We start from the raw sequence: 18,306 nt of genomic DNA on the forward strand, positions 1-18,306 counted from the left end.
TTCCTTGGTTCTCATAGTCAAAATACACTTTATTAAAGTACATTAGAGCACGAGGGAACTTATTTCTCTGGTCAAAAGTCAGATAAGATGCACCAACAGTTTCATTGTAATAGTAGTAGTAGTATCAGATTACCTGCATCAAGAAGATTTTTGTGTCTTTGTTTTTCGGTTTATTAAATTTTACCCATTTTGAGAGCGGCTTCCTAAAAGCAGAAAAAGAGACAGAAATTAGATACCGTGATTGAAGAAATTCAATTTCACCATCTGGGTCCCAATTTGCTATTCTCATTGGCAAGAATCGAAAACAATGCATGCTAATTTCTACTCAAAACTATCTACAGTAAGGGCTCCCACCAGAAGCCATCAAAATAAGGTAAGGCCTCTGTGGGTTGTCAAGATGGATCTTTGATTTCTGTTATCGCCTCCAAAGAGTCAGTTTCCAGCTGCATATTATATTGATACCGAGTTCATGGCTAACAGCAACACTGACAAAGATTAAAGCAATGGATTGAAAGGAAAATTTCTCACAACAATATTTTTCATTTGCAGCTTTTGACAGTATATCACATTTTTTGGAGAGCAACCGAGAAAGTTTGACCACCACAGATGCATTTTCAAGCAACAGGAAAGCTGTAATTTTACATAGAAATAGGCCAGGAGAAGAATGGTGATCAAATATTGCTTCTTCAAAGTACAGACCCAATCACCACCAATCATCAAGTCAAGGAGCCAAAATCTCTGCTGATGCAAATCAGAAGCCTGCTCAGCCACCATAACCATCCTTTGTCTTCAATGATGCTTGATACAAAGAATCTGACCTACATCAATGTCATAGAGGAAAGTAAATTTAATTCCCTTTTTTTGGTAGTAAAAGGAAAAATATATTAGTAAAAAAACAGAGATATGTACACATTGTGTCCGTTAATAACAAGATTATGCCTCTTATCCAAAGACTGTTGTGCTAGTAGTCGAGAAAAAGTGGAGGGGTCATATATAAATGAGGCAGAACACTTCCAATTGTGATGAAAATATACTTTACCCATCTGAAAGCATGATCAATCCAATCAATTGGGAATACATGGAGATCATCCTATTCTGGTAACGGGAAACCAAGGGGGTCCAACCAAGCCCACCAAAATAGTTTTGACCAACTTGTCTATGTAATTTAGATGTTGGTTTCCCGTATAACTCCGTACCATCATTGGCAAAAAGCAGACGATTCAAACTAATACGACTTTGTCTTGCGTCCGACTTTTGAGATGCGCTTCAAATCTTGGACACCACTTTTCATTTCTCTGCAATATAGAATAACACAGATGAATTATGACACCACCTATAGAATAACACAGATGAATTATTATACCACCCATGGTTTTGCATGAAGTGATGAATCACATCAATACCTTTGGAAGAGATAGACAAAAACATAGAATATAGGCAGCAGCATCAAAGTCAATATTGAAAGTACGATGTACAGTGCACTTGTTTTCTTCTGCACAGATGAACCACTAACAATCAATTAGAAACGGAAAAAAAATAATAAAATAATGAAACCAGCAAAGCCATAATCTCCAATACCTGAGTAGCCAAAAATTAAGTCTATTGCATTACAGAACTACATTTAAATATCCATAGCAAAGCCATTTCTCGGGTACTTGTGGGACCAAGAAAACTACCATTCCTAACAATTTCCTGTTCCCAACTAGGAGATCTACTGGGTCAAGCAGAAACAACTCGATATCATTCAAAAGAAAAGGAAAAAGTCAGTTGCATGGAATATGCTCATTTGATCAGGTCAATTTTTTAACGTAGGAGTTACTTGTATGCCCTCCTTGCAGGTCTGTTTGTCTGCAGGCAGGTAACACTAGGCTTCCCATAGTCTCAAAAATACTCAAGTGCCCTCTAAATGTAAAGTTCATCATAACCAGAAAATCAAGATTTTTTTTTTGGGTAGAAGAAATTCAAGATCTATTATTTAAATGGTGAATGTCACTTTACCCTGCCCCCTCTAGAGAATGGTTTTCGCTTTCCTTTGCAAGTATGAGCATCACAAAATTGCCGTAAGAATAATTCTGTCCAGGAGAATCAGAAGGTAACATTATGATGCCAATAATAGAAACACATGGCCAGATTAGAAAATGAGAATAGAGGGGAAAGAAACCATGAAGACGGCTTGCTGAAGGGTCCTTGTTGACAGGAAAACAGTTGTCGGCAAGGCTCTGCATTGGAACAACAGAATTTAGATATACAAATTCAGGGGGATTTATGTTCCAATACACATTGTCGTTAAATCCAACCTCACAAAGATGACGGCTCCTTGCTGCAGCTGCTGGATTACACTTAATTTTCTGCAACTTCGAATCCATCACAAGATCACAATGCAATGCCCCACATAAATCTGCCAAGCACTTGCCATGACTCTGAATTCAGCAAGAATTGGTTATGTAAGATTCAGTGAAAACAATGATCATATAGAGGCGAAAAAAACTTTCTCCCAAATATAAATAAAAAAACAGAGAGAGGACTATATTATCGAAAATAAACCTTGGGTGAGAGAGGACTATATTAGTGAAAATAAGCCTTGGGTTGGGGTCTATACATGTTGGGCTCTTGGTCCAATGGGTTTTTAGGCCACTTTAATGGGCCTAAAATAAGTGCAGGACTTAGGAACACGGGATTTACATTATTATTTAATTTAAGTTGAAGTTTTAGTTAGAATAGGAGTTGCTTTAATTCTTTTTATTGGCAAATTAAGTAGCTAGTTTGAGTACTAGTTAATTTAGGGTAATTCTAGTCATGTTAGGAGTAAGAATTTGAGAGTCTATATATAACTATGTAGCCAACCATTTAAAGGATAAACATTCCTCTACTGAAGAGGACAATAAACACCATCATAATAGGATAATATTGTGCGACTGTGAAAAAAAAAACCTCCCTGTTGTCCTTCCATATAGACACCATGTTCCTATCAGTATCAACATGAATACAGTTATCTACCTCTATGGTCTCCCATGCAATAATTCACTACTGTCCAGTTGAGCTCACAGAGTAATAAAAACGATTAAGAGAATGAAGCTTAAATTAATAAAATCGTAGTGTATGAATTGTATATTCCACCCCATAGGACGATCAGTAATTACAAACCCTTGGACCAGTTTGCAGCTTATTAAAAACAAAAAACACAGGTCAGATAAGAAAATGATGCAATCTAGTAGTCATTAGTTTCACATTAATCACCATTGGTTGTGCTAGTTGTTTATGGGCTCTATCTGGAGATGGAATTGAATCGAAGTAGAATAATCAGGTTAGAGTCAAGTCTAAATCTTCAGTAATGAATTGTAAGCCTAGACACGTGGACTATTGAAGTTATTGGTTTTGAAGTTGAATACTGAGAGAGGATCCATTAACCCACAGCTTGGTTGGTTTGGCCTTCTATCACTACTATTTACTTTCTACTGCTTGTATTGTCTAATAGTTTCTGAAAGAATATTCATCACATTCAGGTCAGAATATTGCATTACCAGTATTAATTTGAACTTTCTGTCTGATCAGTTTGTTGTTTTTATGGCATACATGAATTGCTTGGGTTGACTTGCATGATCTATTTTTTGATAATCTTTAAGGGTTCCTAAATAAGGTTTAAGAAATCAATATTCTTTTATTTGAGTTTCTACTTTCCATCAAGCAGAATCTCTCTTTACGACAGTCAAACTCAGTTAAGATAGTTAGCTGATCGGTGTCCTCTCCTTATATTGATTTATCTCACTGCATGAATACAGTATACCACCCGACCACATTTGAAGGTGAGACAAAAATTTCCCAGCCTAGTTACATAAAGTATTTGAACCACCAAGCTTGTGGTTTTGTTTGGCTGGATTAGGATACTATTTAACAGGGTTTTTGAGTTTTCTCCTTTGAAACCGCAATGCATCATTACACCCTATTCAAGATCTTTCTGTCATATTATTCTCATGTGTTCACAGATTGTGATTCTATCTTATCTGGGTTACACATGAATCTATTTCATACAGTTCAGGTTATAAATCCATCCTGCATCATAAATTAGCTGCAAGGAAGTCCTGGAACCAGAAATATAGGTGGCATGAGTCATCTCCTATTCACTTCAACACTTGCACCAGCTGATGGTAAGGCCCGATTCAACAATGAAATCCTGAAGACCTAAAAAGGATACATTCCACCTATAAACACGATGCAACATATAACACACATGAATCAAGAAATTCTACAGCAGCTCACTGTTCAACATATTTACAGTGGAACATCCCAAGTTGTCTAAACACTTTGGTGAGAGTGAGAGCTCTCTGCTAGCATCTCATTCAAATGAAAAATTGCAAGCACAGCTAACAAACATATTGAGCATATATTAGAAATTTCATGTTTGCCAGCAACATCAATCTTAGAGCTTCTCTTTTGCCTCACAGATTCCTCCACTATCTGATCTTCCCACCTTGCTTTTCTTCTCCAACAGCAGCCACTTGAGCTTCCTTAACAGCTTTCTATGCAAAAGTAAAATTTATGTTGTGCAGGATTTTGATCATGCTACTTATCTAAATTCTAAATAAATGGCAAATGGGTTCTCTCTTATTTTCCCACTCTGCTACTGGTGAACCTTCAAACTTCTATTGCTGGTTTATAAACTTTAGGTTGCCTTTATCACTTAATTTGGCACCATAAATGGAATGGCTTCTATCACATTCCTTGTGAGGCGAGAATGGACTGCATGAACAGTATACATTCCATCTTAACAATCCTGTTGGATCTAACCATTGTGAATAATGGAGAATATTAAAGGTTTTACTTCTTGAATCCTGAACCTCAACATTAGCTAATGGAACTTGTTTGTGCATATCCACATTTCTGTCACCTGCCCTAAATGGAGCCAGAACAGGGAACATGATGGTTCACAAGGTCACAGCAAAACCCTTTTAACACAAGTGGTCGCCCACGAAACTTGAAAACACCCTCAGTTTAATAGCAATCAGCTGCACCTTCTTGAAACCCCTACCATTGCTCCCCACCCAGGCAGATCAGCACAGAAACATCTCTGGGTCCCCTTTCCATCAAATTCACATACCTTTACCTTGAATCCACCCATAGACCCTATATGTCTAGTTGTTTATCATGCCCATCAGATCAGGAGGAATGGGCGAATGGCTACAAAAATGTTGGGAATCATATGTGTTTGAGTTCACCAATGGTGGTGATGGGGGGTGGTGGTGATATATGAAGGACATGGCAAGAATCCTTTCAGTCACTAATCAAGTTGAGATCAGTTGTTTCACGATATGTCTATGAATATTTTTCACCCATAGCTTCTCAAAACAAAAAGAACTTAAGTCCCAAAGGAAGCAGAGGACGAAAAAGAGTAGATGAAAGGACAAGTTACAGGAAACCAGGGTCCACTTACAACATTCAGCAGATTGGAGTGTCTATTGTCAAAATGCTGGTCAAGAAACTTCTCTGCCCGGAAGCTTTTCTTACAGTACCCACATCGCCATTCATTTATATCCACATGGGCCTTGTGCCTCTCCTGATCTCTGAATAGATCATTGTCTGGATGAAGCCTGCATCCACTCGGAATTTGATATTGCTCTTGCTCAACAAAAGGCATCAAATACTGCACATCATTGGAATTATAAGCACAACAGCTTTGTCAAGAAACTAAGAAACCAAAAACCATAAGTAACTAATTTGCCGAAAAAATTTACATGTTGTACCACGGTAATACTAATACCTCATCAATGATTTTCCAGGCAGCACGACTCCTTTCTCTGGAACAATATACTTTATGAGTTTGATCCTGCTCTTGCTTAAGAATCCTAAACATTAAACCAATTTAAAAAATTAAAAATAGACACAACATCAGTATGCCACAAACAATTAACAACTGGAATCCATTCCAGAGTTCGTATGAAACATTTATGATGCCTCCCTACCTAGATATGGCTTTTAAACCTACTATTTGAATCTTATATAGGTAGAGAATCCATTTCGAAGATTCAGGTGATGTTGAGTGGTAGAAACCAACAAAATTATCAAAATCAAAATAAGGAAACCATATTACCTTGAAGTCACTGATTCTCCAAATTCCTGGAACATAAACACCGTGAAAACGTTAATGGTTAATAGACCATTTTTTTCAATTAAGAAATTAAGATATCAATGAATATAAATAAATAGAACCAATAAAGAGACCATCTTCATCTTTTTTTGTTTTTGGGCGAAGGAATAGACCATCTTTTTCAATTAAGATATCAACATATTTATGTTTCAGGGCACTAATATCAATTATCAGATACTTAACAAATTAGGGGGAAGTGGGGAACAAAACTATAAAACCGTTCCTTTTTCTTTTGATAGGATATAGAACCGTTCTTGAGTTCCTCTTTGAAATAATAAAAAAAAAACAACATACACACCACGGATCTTGAAATTCTGTAATCTTATGACTGCGTTAAATTTACGCACAGGAAAATAGGCGTAGAAAAGACACAAATAATACTTTAAAGCAAACTGAGAATTTTCTGGACAGAAAACCTGATTAATCTGTAAAGGAGGCGAAGTTGAAGAAGCTCGTATTCCCTGCAACAATAGAGACAGCGAGAGAAGGAGAAAGCCGATCCTCGAGGCTCTCCCCATCTCCCGACTCCCGACTCCCGACTCCCGACACGTACAATCTCTGTGCTCGAGCTTGATGAGCTCGATTCTCTTCTCTATCGCTCTTTCGGGCAGAAGAGATTGGAACTCTGTAAATCAAGGGAAATGCAATCATGGCTCATGGGTGGCCAGTGGCCCCACCAGAACTGAACCAGAAATGAGGGGCCGCATGATTCGGGTCACCGGTCCGTATTAATGTGTTTTTATCGTAGTATCGTACCACGATGTCTCGCACCTCGCAAGACATTTTCACAGTCATCGATGGATCTTAGTGGTTGGTTCAGTGGGGCCCTGTGCCCAAATTTTGACTTTCTTGAAAAACCGCTCTGGCCCCCTGGGTAGTTGGGTGAACCAGCGAAGAATAACAAGCTGAAAAAACTAAGAACGAAAATGGCAACGATGAATTGAAATTCACGATGCTGGTTCCACGATGATCTCTCACCGTTCCAGTCAAACACGCATCCATCTCTTCTCTTCACGCCTCACGGGCGGCGTATATGGTTTATAGAGAAAACCAGTAAAAGAGATTCTGGAACAGTGTTTATTACTTATTAGATCGTAGATTTCTCCCCTTACAGCCACGGTTGGTATCAGGTCAACCTGACAGGAGGACGAGGGGGAAGGAGAAGATGAAGGATGGGAGGAATTATAGATTATGAAGGCAAGATCCGTTTCTCCGAGCAGTGACTGGAACTTCAAGCTCCACAGCTAAGAATCTCTCGTCTGCAGATGCCATTGAGCTGCAAATCCTGTAAGCCTCAAACCCACATCCATTTACATTTTCTATTCATCTGCGTCGTTTCTTTTCTCTTCCTCCCCCTTCCCCCCCCCCCCCCCCCCACCTTCTTCTCTCTTCTTCTTCTTCTTCAATGAAATCTCAAAGGCCCAAACTAAACTGTTGAGCTGGAGAATAGTTATTATCTGGTAATGTGGATAGAGTTTAAAGATGGAAGTTTGCCTTTGCCTTTTTTTAACTATTCATTATTTAGATATGCTGACAGATAATGCGCTTAATCTGCGAGGTTTGAGATTTCCATGAATAAATGCGTATATTCTGTGGCTCTCTTGTAAGTTTAACACTATAAATGTGCATAATTATTCCTTTTGTAAGTAAATGATGGTTTTGATTGTTTAATCATAACTAATTTGTAAATATGCTCATGTTAATGGTGTTTTCAACAATGCAATATTGATTTCATATATCAAAAAGGTGTGCTCTTTACCTTCTGTCTAGCTAATTCATTCCAAATAACATTCTTCAGTTCAGATATCGTTTAGAATTGTTCTGCAAAATTACTTGCTGGTACTCTTTCTGGTATGGACAATCTCAACACTAAAAACATAATTTGGAGCTTTCCATACTCTAGGAAGATGGAATTGGAAACTTTTCTTCTTCTTCTCCCTTCAAATCTAAAACTTTACAAGTGCCACAAAATTGAGAGTCAGAAGTACTGAATGCCAGAATTGTCAACGTGAGAATGCCAAGATATTGGAAAACACTGTGAGGTAACAATTTTAGTGAGCAATTAGGGGGGGGGGGGGGTATAGAAAAGCTTAGGGAAACTCCCCAAAACCTCATATCCTTTTCTGATATTTTCAAAAAAGATGTATGTGTCACATTTCCAATATAAGTGATAAAAGATTGGTTTTTGTCTTCTTTTAGTTTGAGAGACATACAAGTTAAACAAGGGTCAGAAATTGCATCAGTGGGTTATAGTGGCTTGGTCTCTTGGAGTTGATCAGTTTTGACATTTAATCTTAAACTGAATTCTATTAGATCTGCCAAGCTGCAAGTTTGGATTAAAAGGAATTCAGAAGCAGCACCACAGTTTTGCACACTAAGAAGAAGCTGGGCTCATGTCTTGACATGGATAAAGATATTACACTCAAAATATATGAATCTCTTGCATTTTATTGGATGGCAATGCCATCAAAATTGGATCCTTTGCCACGTGAATCAACATTTGTTGGAGCCTTTCCTTGTTTGTGCGATCCATAAAAAAAAAAAATTCTGGTGCAATAAATTACAGGAATCCTTTTCTCATTTATTCATCTTTGCAATAGTTTGAAATTTCTTTAATCAGAGTAAAATTGTGACTTGCTCAAACTTCTGATGTTATCTTTCCTTTTCAGGAATATGGTACTGCTGGAAGGAACTTTTCTGGGATATTGTCAGTTCAATTTATTTCCAATCCTTAGTTTCTCCCCCCCCCCCCCCCAACCCTCCCACTTGTGAGGGGTAACATACCTGTTTCTTCTTTGCCCACCCTTTTGCACTTTTAATCAGTTAAATTTCTTATATTTCAAATTCATTAATAAAATTACAGTAATACTGCACATTCAATAACTAGTCCCTTGAAGAAAGAAGAGTAAGAAGATCATCAAAAGGAAAAAATCCTATTTGACATTTGGCCTCCAAAACTCCATTTTGTCCTCCCTGCTTCTATATGCCCCTTTCCTTGCAAACATGAAATTCATGGATCAAGCAAATTCAATGTGTAATTTAACCCTGAAAATGATTCTAATGGGGAGATTCAAAGTTTTGATGGTGTTGGTGGGCTTGAGTATTTGCATGCTGACTGTGGAAGCATCCCAAGAGGCACCATGGAGGATCCACACCCTGTTTTCAGTGGAATGCCAGGATTACTTTGATTGGCAGACAGTGGGTCTTGTCCACAGCTTCAAGAAGGCACATCAGCCTGGTCCCCTTACGAGGCTCCTGAGTTGTACGGATGAGGAGAAGAAACGATATAGGGGAATGAACCTTGCTCCTACTTTCGAGGTGCCATCCATGAGTAAACACCCCAAGACTGGAGATTGGTACTTCTTCTAATGTTTCTGTTTATTGGTACTTTTTTGTTTTACTTATATCTTTTCTCTTTTTTTTTTTTTTTTTCCCCACTCTGGCTCTATTTTGATTTTAAATTGTTTTTTGTTTATGTCGTTTTTTTTTTCTTTCTTTGTCTTCCTGTTAGTTGGTTCAATAGTAAGTTTTATTTGTTTATTATGTTAAAATTCAATTATGTATTGCTTTGATTGTTCTCAATGATTTTTCACTTTTATAGTTTCTATTCCTTTCTTATTTTAATTGTTGCTTTTAACTTTAATGCTAATTAGTAAATGCATTAGGAGCACTTCTAAATTTCTGAAATTGCATTACGGGGGGTTTATTTTTTGTTGGGTTGGAAGTTATATTACCTGATTTATCTGCTAATTGGGTTGCTTTCATTGAGTGGCTTGTTGATGTTAGTATGTGTGCTTTTTTTTAATGTATTTTTCTACCATGAGATGGATTTATTTGCTTTTATCCCTCAACATAGTGTCCAAAAGTTTATAATATTTGTGAGCTTGCTTGGTTCTTATTTCTGCTTCCTAGCTTTCTTCCTTCACCTTTAAATGCATTAATCTTAGGTTACTTTATAATGGAGAATACTAATTTAAACCAAAGAAAAAAAAAGTAACAATTAAATAACATTCACAAAACTACTTAGAACACTTTGTGGGAAAGCCAGATTTGTTCCTATTACAGTGTCTTCTTTGAAAGAAAATGACCTTGTTGCAATAGAAGAGGGATGGGATGACCTGTGATTTGTGAAGATCATTTTGCCAAGTCTTGTGCAAATTCTTCAAGCCTAGTTACAATAGCTACCTCTAAGTACTTGAACTTAACTATTTTCTGTTACTCATACAAAAAGGAGAACTACTGGAGCAAACCATTTCTTGAAACAAACATTCCCAGAACTTATGTTGTATTATTTTTTCTTGAATTGGATTATTTCTGAAGCTAAAACATTGGAACCACATTACTATTCCTTGGTAGTTTCTATGATATCCTGAAATAAACATTGAGAAACTCAGCTGGAGGGACTTAAGAAAAACTAAATCACGGCGAAATTTATATCCCTAGTTGTCTAATCCATCTTTTATTAAATCACCATCTCACTAGGCATGCCTAAAAACAATTGGCGGAGTCTAAGTGCTGCAAAGTCTTTTAGGAGTTTCCTTTCAGGTCCTGTCTTTCTTGGTCTGCCAAGAAATCAATGTTCTTGATAAGTTTTCTGATTCTTCTATGCCATTTTTATCTTTGACAGCAGTTAGTTTGTCTACAATGTTAGGTGTGACTTCAATTTATTGGACATATCCCAGTATCCAAGACTCCGAATTATAATGGATGATTCCCCAACTTCTACGGGTCCTTTGCTGCCCTTAACCTGTCACATTGGCTTCTACCATCAGGTCTGGAAACCCTCTGGAAAATTAACTAGCAATAGAAAGACATATTTGGAGGAGAGATCAGAGCAACCTCATTCATAGAAGATACATGAATTCTGTGGATACATTTCTCCTTTGTTTGCTTGAGTAACTCATTATTGCGGTAGGATGTTTGGTTTGGAGTTGTTTAAGTCCAGCCATTCTAATAAGTTTAGGAACGGGAAATTGAGTTTTGTTGATTGGGGAGATCAGTGAAGATTCTATTCCAAATGATGGATGCAAATGAGAGATCTTTCAAATATGCATAGCCATTTTGGATGGATCATTAGTAAGAATAGCAAAATCAGACACATAACATCAGGACTTTAATAGTTGCCTCTGACTCAGTTTTCGATTTTTTGGATTATATTACTTATCTATTTCTTATAATTTGTATCTTAGTTTACTCTGATCCACCGTTAATGTCTGCTAATGCTTTTTCTTCTTTCTTCATACTTTTCTTTATCTTCTGATCCTGATTAATTTTTACCTACAATGGATTTTTGCTTGGTGCCATTGGTGCTATACTCCCCTTAATGACTTCTGTTTGAAGAACTTGTTCGAGGTTACAGGTATTTTGGTTTCTCACATAATCTCTAATGACACATCAAAGTAGTATGGCATTGCTTCCCTCCTCTGTATGAAGTTATTATCTATGTAGTTCTGTTAAGAGGAAGATTCATCAAGTTGCTGGACCTATTCCCATGTAAAGCCTCAGTGCAATTCTTTCATGGCACCAAGTCGAGACACTCTTGTAACTAATTTCTCTTTAATAATGTTTTAAACTAAATCTATTACCTTAAAAAAAAGAAGTGTCAATACTAATTTAAAAAAAGAGAAACTATTGAACTTTTCTTTTTCTCGTCCAGGTACCCTGCTATTAATAAGCCAGCGGGAATTGTCCATTGGCTTAAACACAGTAAAGATGCAGAGAATGTTGATTGGGTTGTGATTTTGGATGCGGACATGATCATCCGAGGCCCGATCATACCATGGGAACTTGGCGCCGAGAAAGGCAAGCCTGTTGCTGCATACTATGGGTAATAAGAGCCACATTATGTTAATTTATTATCAGTACTGGGCCATGGACTCTCCATTGTTTATTAAATTCTTGATTATCAACTGTTGCTGCAAGAACGTGTTCTAATCTCAACCCAAAAATAAAATAAGGGAGCAGTCCTGCAAGATCTTTTCTCGTGGACTCCTCTTTGTGCCATCACAGTGATGTGCTGTCTTTCCTCATATTTCCTCAGCATACATACTCTGGTACATCATCTCTACCGTCTGATCTTTGGCTCACAATGCGGGGGCCAAGAAATATGGGCCTTCGTACTCACTGACCCTTTGGGTAGTAACACTTCGATCTCGCATACAATGTCCATGTGTCCTCACCACCAACCATCTTCATGGTGTGTAGAGAAGGAAGAGTTACGATGTATAATGATATTCTAAGTTGAATTTTCAACCAAGTTTGGGTTCAGAAAAATTCTGAGTTCTCTTTCCTCGCCAGCCGAGTACTCTTTGAGAAGATTTTCATTGCTTCTTGTTTTTTTTGATGGATAGTTGCTTCTTGTTCTCAGATTTGGGTATATGGTTCTGGAGCATGTGAAGATAAATACAAACCATCTGATCATCAAAGCCATGCAACAGCCAATCATTCTGACCTGGGTCTCACAATCTTCCAACATGATGGCTTATCCTTCTTCCCTTTCCGAAGATGTAACCTGTGACTTTCCATTGATCTTCTGCATCCAACATTAGACCTCTTCATATGTTTCCTCTTTCTTTATCTCCTAGTTTGTACATCTATAAATTGATTGTGTAGCAACAGCAAACTGCTCTGGTTCCTCACTCCTAACCTTAGGGTCTTAATCTTTTTCATCTTGGCCAATTTGGCTTGTAAACAGCGGGTTCAAATCTGTTTGGATTGGTTTATATTAGTTAGTTTGCTGCCTTTGTTTAAAAGAATTTTTGGATATAGGAGATGTTTCTGGTTTGGTTATGGGTCTCTTTCCAGATACCAACCTAGGAAAACTACAACCAAGGCATTACACTTTCAATTGAATAAATTTACTTCCCATATTTTTAGGCTGCTTGAGAGTGGAAAGTTTTGCATGCTGGTATTGGTCAACTTTTTGAAGTCTTGAAATGGTGCTCATGGGTTGATTTATGTTGCTTTTTACAATGGAGTTCTTTGACCTATCGGAGACTTCTCAAAATCTAATTATTCTTCCACTTTCTCTTGCCTAGTAGCCAATTGCACATATATCTTGCTTTGAATATTTAATCATTATTCCCTGATGCCACTTATTGATCCATATATTTGATGCACCATGATTCAGATACTTGGTTGGATGTGATAATATTCTGGCTCAATTGCACACAAAGAAACCGGAACTTTGCGACAAAGTTGGGGGCCTTTTAGCCATGCATATTGATGACCTTAGAGCCTTGGCACCTATGTGGCTCTTGAAGACCGAAGAAGTACGGGAGGATAGGGCCCACTGGGCAACCAACATAACTGGTGACATTTATGGCAAGGGGTGGATCAGTGAAATGTATGGGTACTCATTTGGTGCTGCAGAAGTGAGTGATTTGAATACTTCAGCTTTCCAAATTGATTTTTCGTTGCAAAAGCTAATCCCTCTGTCTCTTTCTCTCTTTTGTGGCTTGGTTCTGTCATGCTTGATCAGGTGGGCCTTCGACATAAGATTAATGATGACTTGATGATCTACCCGGGTTATACCCCACGTGTGGGTGTTGAACCAATTCTTTTGCATTATGGATTGCCATTTACGGTTGGAAATTGGTCTTTCAGCAAATTAGATCACCATGAAGATGGCATTGTTTACGACTGTAGCCGTCTCTTCCCTGAGCCTCCTTATCCTAGAGAGGTATGCTAACCATACTCGGCAATAAGAGAAAAAGGAAGAAAATTCACTAATGAAGGAAGCCTCGAGGGGGTTGGTGAATTATAGATCTCTTATGTGCTGGGATCTCCACTCCACACACTTTCTACATAATATCAGTGACACCTGTCAATGAACCATTGTCCAAAATTTGCACCATTTGGACTTTGAAAAGTTATACAAAGTGGGTGCTGCAGAAACAATACATGAATTGGACAATTGATATACTCTAAACAGTGCTACTTTTGGTTTTGGACAGCCTAAACTATCCTGGAGTGGAGTCCTTTTTTCTCTTGCTAATACATGATATAACCAATTTTAGTTGCACCTAAGCTTTGACTTGATATAAATAAGATGGTTTTTCCAATGTGTAGGTTCAAGTAATGGAACCTAATCCCATCACAAGGCGAGCCTTATTTTTGAGCATAGAATGTATCAACACTTTAAATGAGGGTCTCCTATTACACCATGCATCAAGTGGGTGCTCTAAACCAAAGTGGTCGAGATACTTGAGCTTTCTAAAGAGCAAGACTTTTGCTGAACTAACTCGGCCAAAGTATTTTACTCATGACCATATGCAAAGTGAGAAAGATGAGGCACAAAGGCAGGTCCTTGAAGGATCAGAAAGGACATATCCAAAAATTCATACCATTTTCTCCACCGAGTGTACTCCTTATTTCGATTGGCAAACTGTAGGACTCATGCACAGTTTACATTTGAGTGGCCAGCCTGGGAATATCACACGGCTTTTAAGCTGTACAGAGGAAGACTTAAAGCAATACACAGGACATGATCTAGCTCCAACACATTATGTTCCATCCATGAACCGGCATCCGTTAACTGGTGACTGGTATCTGAGTTTATCCTCCTTTTGTGGTTCTCCTCACTTTCTATTCTTTCTTTCTTTTTTTTTTTTTTTTTTTGGGGGGGGGGGGGGTGAGGTAAATTCATCAGCCAACTATAGTTTATTATGTCTTGTTGGTCTCTTGCTGTGTGGTATATGTTACGCATCATGCAGTATGTGACGATGTTATCATATTCATAACTCTGATCTTTTTCTTTTTCCACTGTCCAACAAAGGTCCAGGAGGCAATATCTACTAATAAATTCTACGGTTTTCCTTCTGACTGTGGGTTTGGATTCTCTGCATAAGAGAAGTCACTTTCAACAGGGGGGAAAATAAAAGAATCCAATTTATGGTTCTTTACTCATAGCTTCTGTTTCTCTCAAGTTGGGTCATATATCTGACTGTCAACTGTAATCTGTTTGTGTGAGTGCACAAACCAGGCACGGTTTAGATGCTGAATCCTGAAGCGGCATCCAGAACCTATACATAAAAGTACACCTAGAGAGGCATCTTTGTCTTTAAAGATAGTGAATTTTCTTTACCATACCCAAACCTTATCAAATGGACAAATTTATTTCATTTTCATACCCTTGCTGATCTAGCTGTTCACTGTGTTGATGCTTGACCATTTTGTCGACTTCAATAGGACTATTTATCTGTAAGATTTTATATCCCTGATTTTATTTATACACCCCCCAAAGCACTCCCAAAAGAAAGAAGGGGAAAAGAAACACCACATAATTGAATAAGAAACTTGTCTTGTCGACATCAATAGGACTATTTATCTGTAAGGTTTTATATCCCTGAATTTTGTTTATAACACCCCCCAAAGCAGTCCCAAAAGAAAGAAGGGGAAAAGAAACTCCACATAATTGAATAAGAAACTTGTCAAGGAAAAATGGAAAAATATAAGCTTATTTTTTTGGGTCCTATTTCAGGTACCCAGCAATCAACAAACCAGCAGCTGTCCTCCATTGGCTTAATCATGCAAAGATAGATGCAGAGTTCATAGTCATTTTGGATGCAGACATGATAATGAAGGGCCCCATTACACCTTGGGAATTTAAAGCTGCACTGGGCCGTCCAGTTTCAACCCCCTATGAGTAAGACAAAATAACAATAATTACTGTTGTAATCTCTCTCTTATGCCTTGGTCCATGTGCATATGTAGTATATATTAGTTTCTCAAATTCCTTGTGTGAGTGTGTAGTGCACATATAACTGCATGGTAGTGAATATCATTTTCTTAGACTCGTCTTTCTCTATTCGTGCTAGGTATCTAATTGGTTGTGACAATGAGCTTGCAAAGCTGCATACTCGGAATCCCAATGCTTGTGACAAGGTTGGTGGTGTAATTATCATGCATATAGATGATTTGCGTGTGTTTGCCCTTCTGTGGCTGCATAAGACTGAAGAGGTCCGTGCTGACAAAGCTCATTATGGGAAAAACATCACGGGGGATATTTATGAAGCTGGGTGGATTAGTGAGATGTATGGTTACTCCTTTGGTGCTGCTGAGGTATGTCATTATGTGGCTGTTGCTACTTCTCTACCTTTTGAACAAAATCCACATTGCTATATCCAGTTGTCTTTTTTATTATTTAAGAGTTCATCTTGGTATTGATCTTAAATGCAGTTGAATCTGAGACATCTCATAAGCAGTGAGATAATGATATATCCGGGGTATGTTCCTGAACCTGGGGTGAAGTATAGAGTCTTCCACTATGGATTGGAATTTAGTGTTGGTAACTGGAGCTTTGATAAGGCGAACTGGAGGAATGTTGACTTGGTCAACAAGTGTTGGGCTAAGTTCCCAGACCCACCTGATCCTGCATCACTTGATTCAACAGATGAGAACATCTTACAGCGGGACCTGCTGAGCATTGAATGTGCAAGGACACTGAATGAAGCTCTCCGTTTGCATCACCAAAGGAGGAATTGTTCCACTTCAATTACCAAAACCAGCACAAAATTGGAGGCTACAAAGGAAACCATGTTGCCAAGGAAAGTTAGGATGTCAGTTGAAAGCTTGAACGAAGTTGGTAGTTCAAGAGTGCCTTCGGATCCTATTGTGGTTGATCAGACCTTTAGTTCTTTTAGAGTCTGGATGGTTGTTCTGTGGGCTTTCTCCATGTTGGTGTTCTTAGCAATCATGTCTCTGGTTCTCTCAGGTAGAAGAGGGGAAGGAGCAAGGTATAAAGGTCACAGAAACAAGAGGAGCATGTTATTCTGGATCCTTGGATTCAAATGGGTATGATAGGCACATCTTTAATGCCAAAATGGCTTCAAACCTTAAAATCCAGAGTGGGTAAAGGGGAACAAATTCGATGTTCAGTTAACTGGTGGGATATTAGTTCTGGAAGAGAAACTGCCCTTCTGGGAAAGAAGAGGGGAGGAAGCTCAAGAAGTCTTCTAATGGAACACATATGATGGTGACACGAGATGTTTCTTCTATGATACTCTTGCCGATGATCTTGGATAATGAACTGCCTAACTGATTCAAAATTCAGTTTTGGGAATGTATAATGTTAATTTGAGGTTAATTGAAAGGTTAATTCAAGGTTAGTACATTTGTGATTGGTTATCTGGATATGTATGCTTTAGCTGAACATCATGAGTGTTGCATCATTTACACTCTGGTAAGATGCAATTTAGTGGTATGTAATTGTACACACTTAAATTACACATTACACATTTGTGTTCTTGGGTGCTTGTGATGGTGGAGCAGTGAACAGCTGATGAACCTGATAGGACCTAAGGTGGTTAAGTTGGTGGCTGTCCTTTACAGTATGATTATGTTTTTAACTGGAAGGAACTTATCCAAGCATCAGCATTTTGACTGCTAATATTTTGTGGTAGAAGGTGAATAATTGTACATGATTCATATGTTACTTTTAATATCTAAATGACAATGACCATGGCACACCCTGCCACATGAATATCCAATCTGAGGATCTTTGGTCTGCTGGACTTTTATCCTATTTTTAGGTTCTATTTTATTATTAACTGATTCATGTATCGGATTATGGTTGGGAACTAATGATTGGCTATCTCCAAAGATTTTGGATTTGCTCATAACGATCAAAGTATACTTGGTCTTCTTCCACTTTTCCCCAGTTGTTCCAGATACAATTTTCAAATATCTGATCTTTCATGATTTAAATCGTGTATTTACGTCACTTCTGAGAGGGCGGGCCTTGGTGCAACGGTAAGGTTGTTCCATTGTGACCAAGTGCTCACGGGGTCGAGTTTAGAAACAGTCTCTCTCTGAAAACAGAGGTAAAGCTGTGTACATTATGACCCTCCCTAGACCCTGCGGGCCCACAGTGACTGGAGCCTCGTGCATTGGGTATGCCCTTTTTTATTTACGTCACTTCTGAAATACTGCTTTCCTTGTGAATTACTATATTTATCCGATTGATCCACAACAATGAAAATTTCTCCTTTGCCTTCCCCTATACCAATGAACTGAACTCAAAGCTTTCATTTTTTTGAGAAAAATTTCCCTCATCCACAATGAAAGATACACTCACAAATCTAAATTCGTCATTAGTCCCTTTATGTTGAAGGTCTGAAGTGTCCTTCCCAAGCACGATGATGGCCATTGGTAAAGGAATTTCA

The 18,306-nt window shown here is 38.0% G+C and overlaps 2 protein-coding genes across 4 annotated transcripts; one reads left to right on the plus strand and one right to left on the minus strand.

The window, feature by feature from the left end:
• Nucleotides 1-616: 616 nt before the first annotated feature.
• On the minus strand, nucleotides 617-6,670 carry LOC122655578. Of its 2 annotated transcripts, none has more exons than XM_043849803.1 (10): nucleotides 6,559-6,670; nucleotides 6,086-6,111; nucleotides 5,756-5,840; nucleotides 5,429-5,638; nucleotides 2,298-2,420; nucleotides 2,162-2,219; nucleotides 1,999-2,072; nucleotides 1,404-1,492; nucleotides 1,197-1,295; nucleotides 617-818 (listed from the first exon to the last, which is right to left on the minus strand). In XM_043849803.1, exons 1-9 carry the CDS (start codon nucleotides 6,658-6,660, stop codon nucleotides 1,226-1,228), a joined length of 837 nt encoding a protein of 278 aa, XP_043705738.1. In that variant the 5' UTR covers nucleotides 6,661-6,670; the 3' UTR covers nucleotides 617-818; nucleotides 1,197-1,225. The 2 variants fall into 2 exon arrangements, with proteins under 2 accessions (XP_043705738.1, XP_043705739.1); XM_043849804.1 differs by having other exon boundaries at nucleotides 617-806; nucleotides 1,193-1,295.
• Nucleotides 6,671-7,374: 704 nt separating this feature from the next.
• On the plus strand, nucleotides 7,375-17,383 carry LOC122655574 (peptidyl serine alpha-galactosyltransferase). 2 transcript variants are annotated; one of them, XM_043849790.1, is made up of 9 exons: nucleotides 7,375-7,429; nucleotides 8,812-9,498; nucleotides 11,799-11,969; nucleotides 13,272-13,515; nucleotides 13,623-13,823; nucleotides 14,213-14,688; nucleotides 15,624-15,788; nucleotides 15,961-16,204; nucleotides 16,322-17,383. In XM_043849790.1, the coding sequence occupies exons 2-9, from the start codon at nucleotides 9,146-9,148 to the stop codon at nucleotides 16,940-16,942; spliced, it is 2,475 nt and encodes an 824-aa protein (XP_043705725.1). In that variant the 5' UTR covers nucleotides 7,375-7,429; nucleotides 8,812-9,145; the 3' UTR covers nucleotides 16,943-17,383. The 2 variants fall into 2 exon arrangements, with proteins under 2 accessions (XP_043705725.1, XP_043705726.1); XM_043849791.1 differs by lacking the exon at nucleotides 7,375-7,429 and having other exon boundaries at nucleotides 9,392-9,526.
• The last annotated feature ends 923 nt before the right edge of the window (nucleotides 17,384-18,306 follow it).

Source organism: Telopea speciosissima, chromosome 3, assembly GCF_018873765.1.
Source record: "Telopea speciosissima isolate NSW1024214 ecotype Mountain lineage chromosome 3, Tspe_v1, whole genome shotgun sequence".
NCBI lineage: Eukaryota > Viridiplantae > Streptophyta > Magnoliopsida > Proteales > Proteaceae > Telopea > Telopea speciosissima.

Bases quoted from the DNA above. Each gene is read 5' to 3' on its own strand.
- LOC122655578 (XM_043849803.1), bottom strand. From the start codon at position 6,660: ATGGGGAGAGCCTCGAGGATCGGCTTTCTCCTTCTCTCGCTGTCTCTA. The intron at 2,421-5,428 runs GTAAGTGGACCC...TGCTGAATTCAG, and splicing joins ACTCCAATCTGCTGAATGTT to AGTCATGGCAAGTGCTTGGC. The intron at 2,220-2,297 runs GTTGGATTTAAC...GTTCCAATGCAG, and splicing joins GGAGCCGTCATCTTTGTGAG to AGCCTTGCCGACAACTGTTT.
- LOC122655574 (XM_043849790.1), top strand. From the start codon at position 9,146: ATGAAATTCATGGATCAAGCAAATTCAATGTGTAATTTAACCCTGAAA. The intron at 13,516-13,622 runs GTGAGTGATTTG...ATGCTTGATCAG, and splicing joins ACTCATTTGGTGCTGCAGAA to GTGGGCCTTCGACATAAGAT. The intron at 15,789-15,960 runs GTAAGACAAAAT...TATTCGTGCTAG, and splicing joins CCAGTTTCAACCCCCTATGA to GTATCTAATTGGTTGTGACA.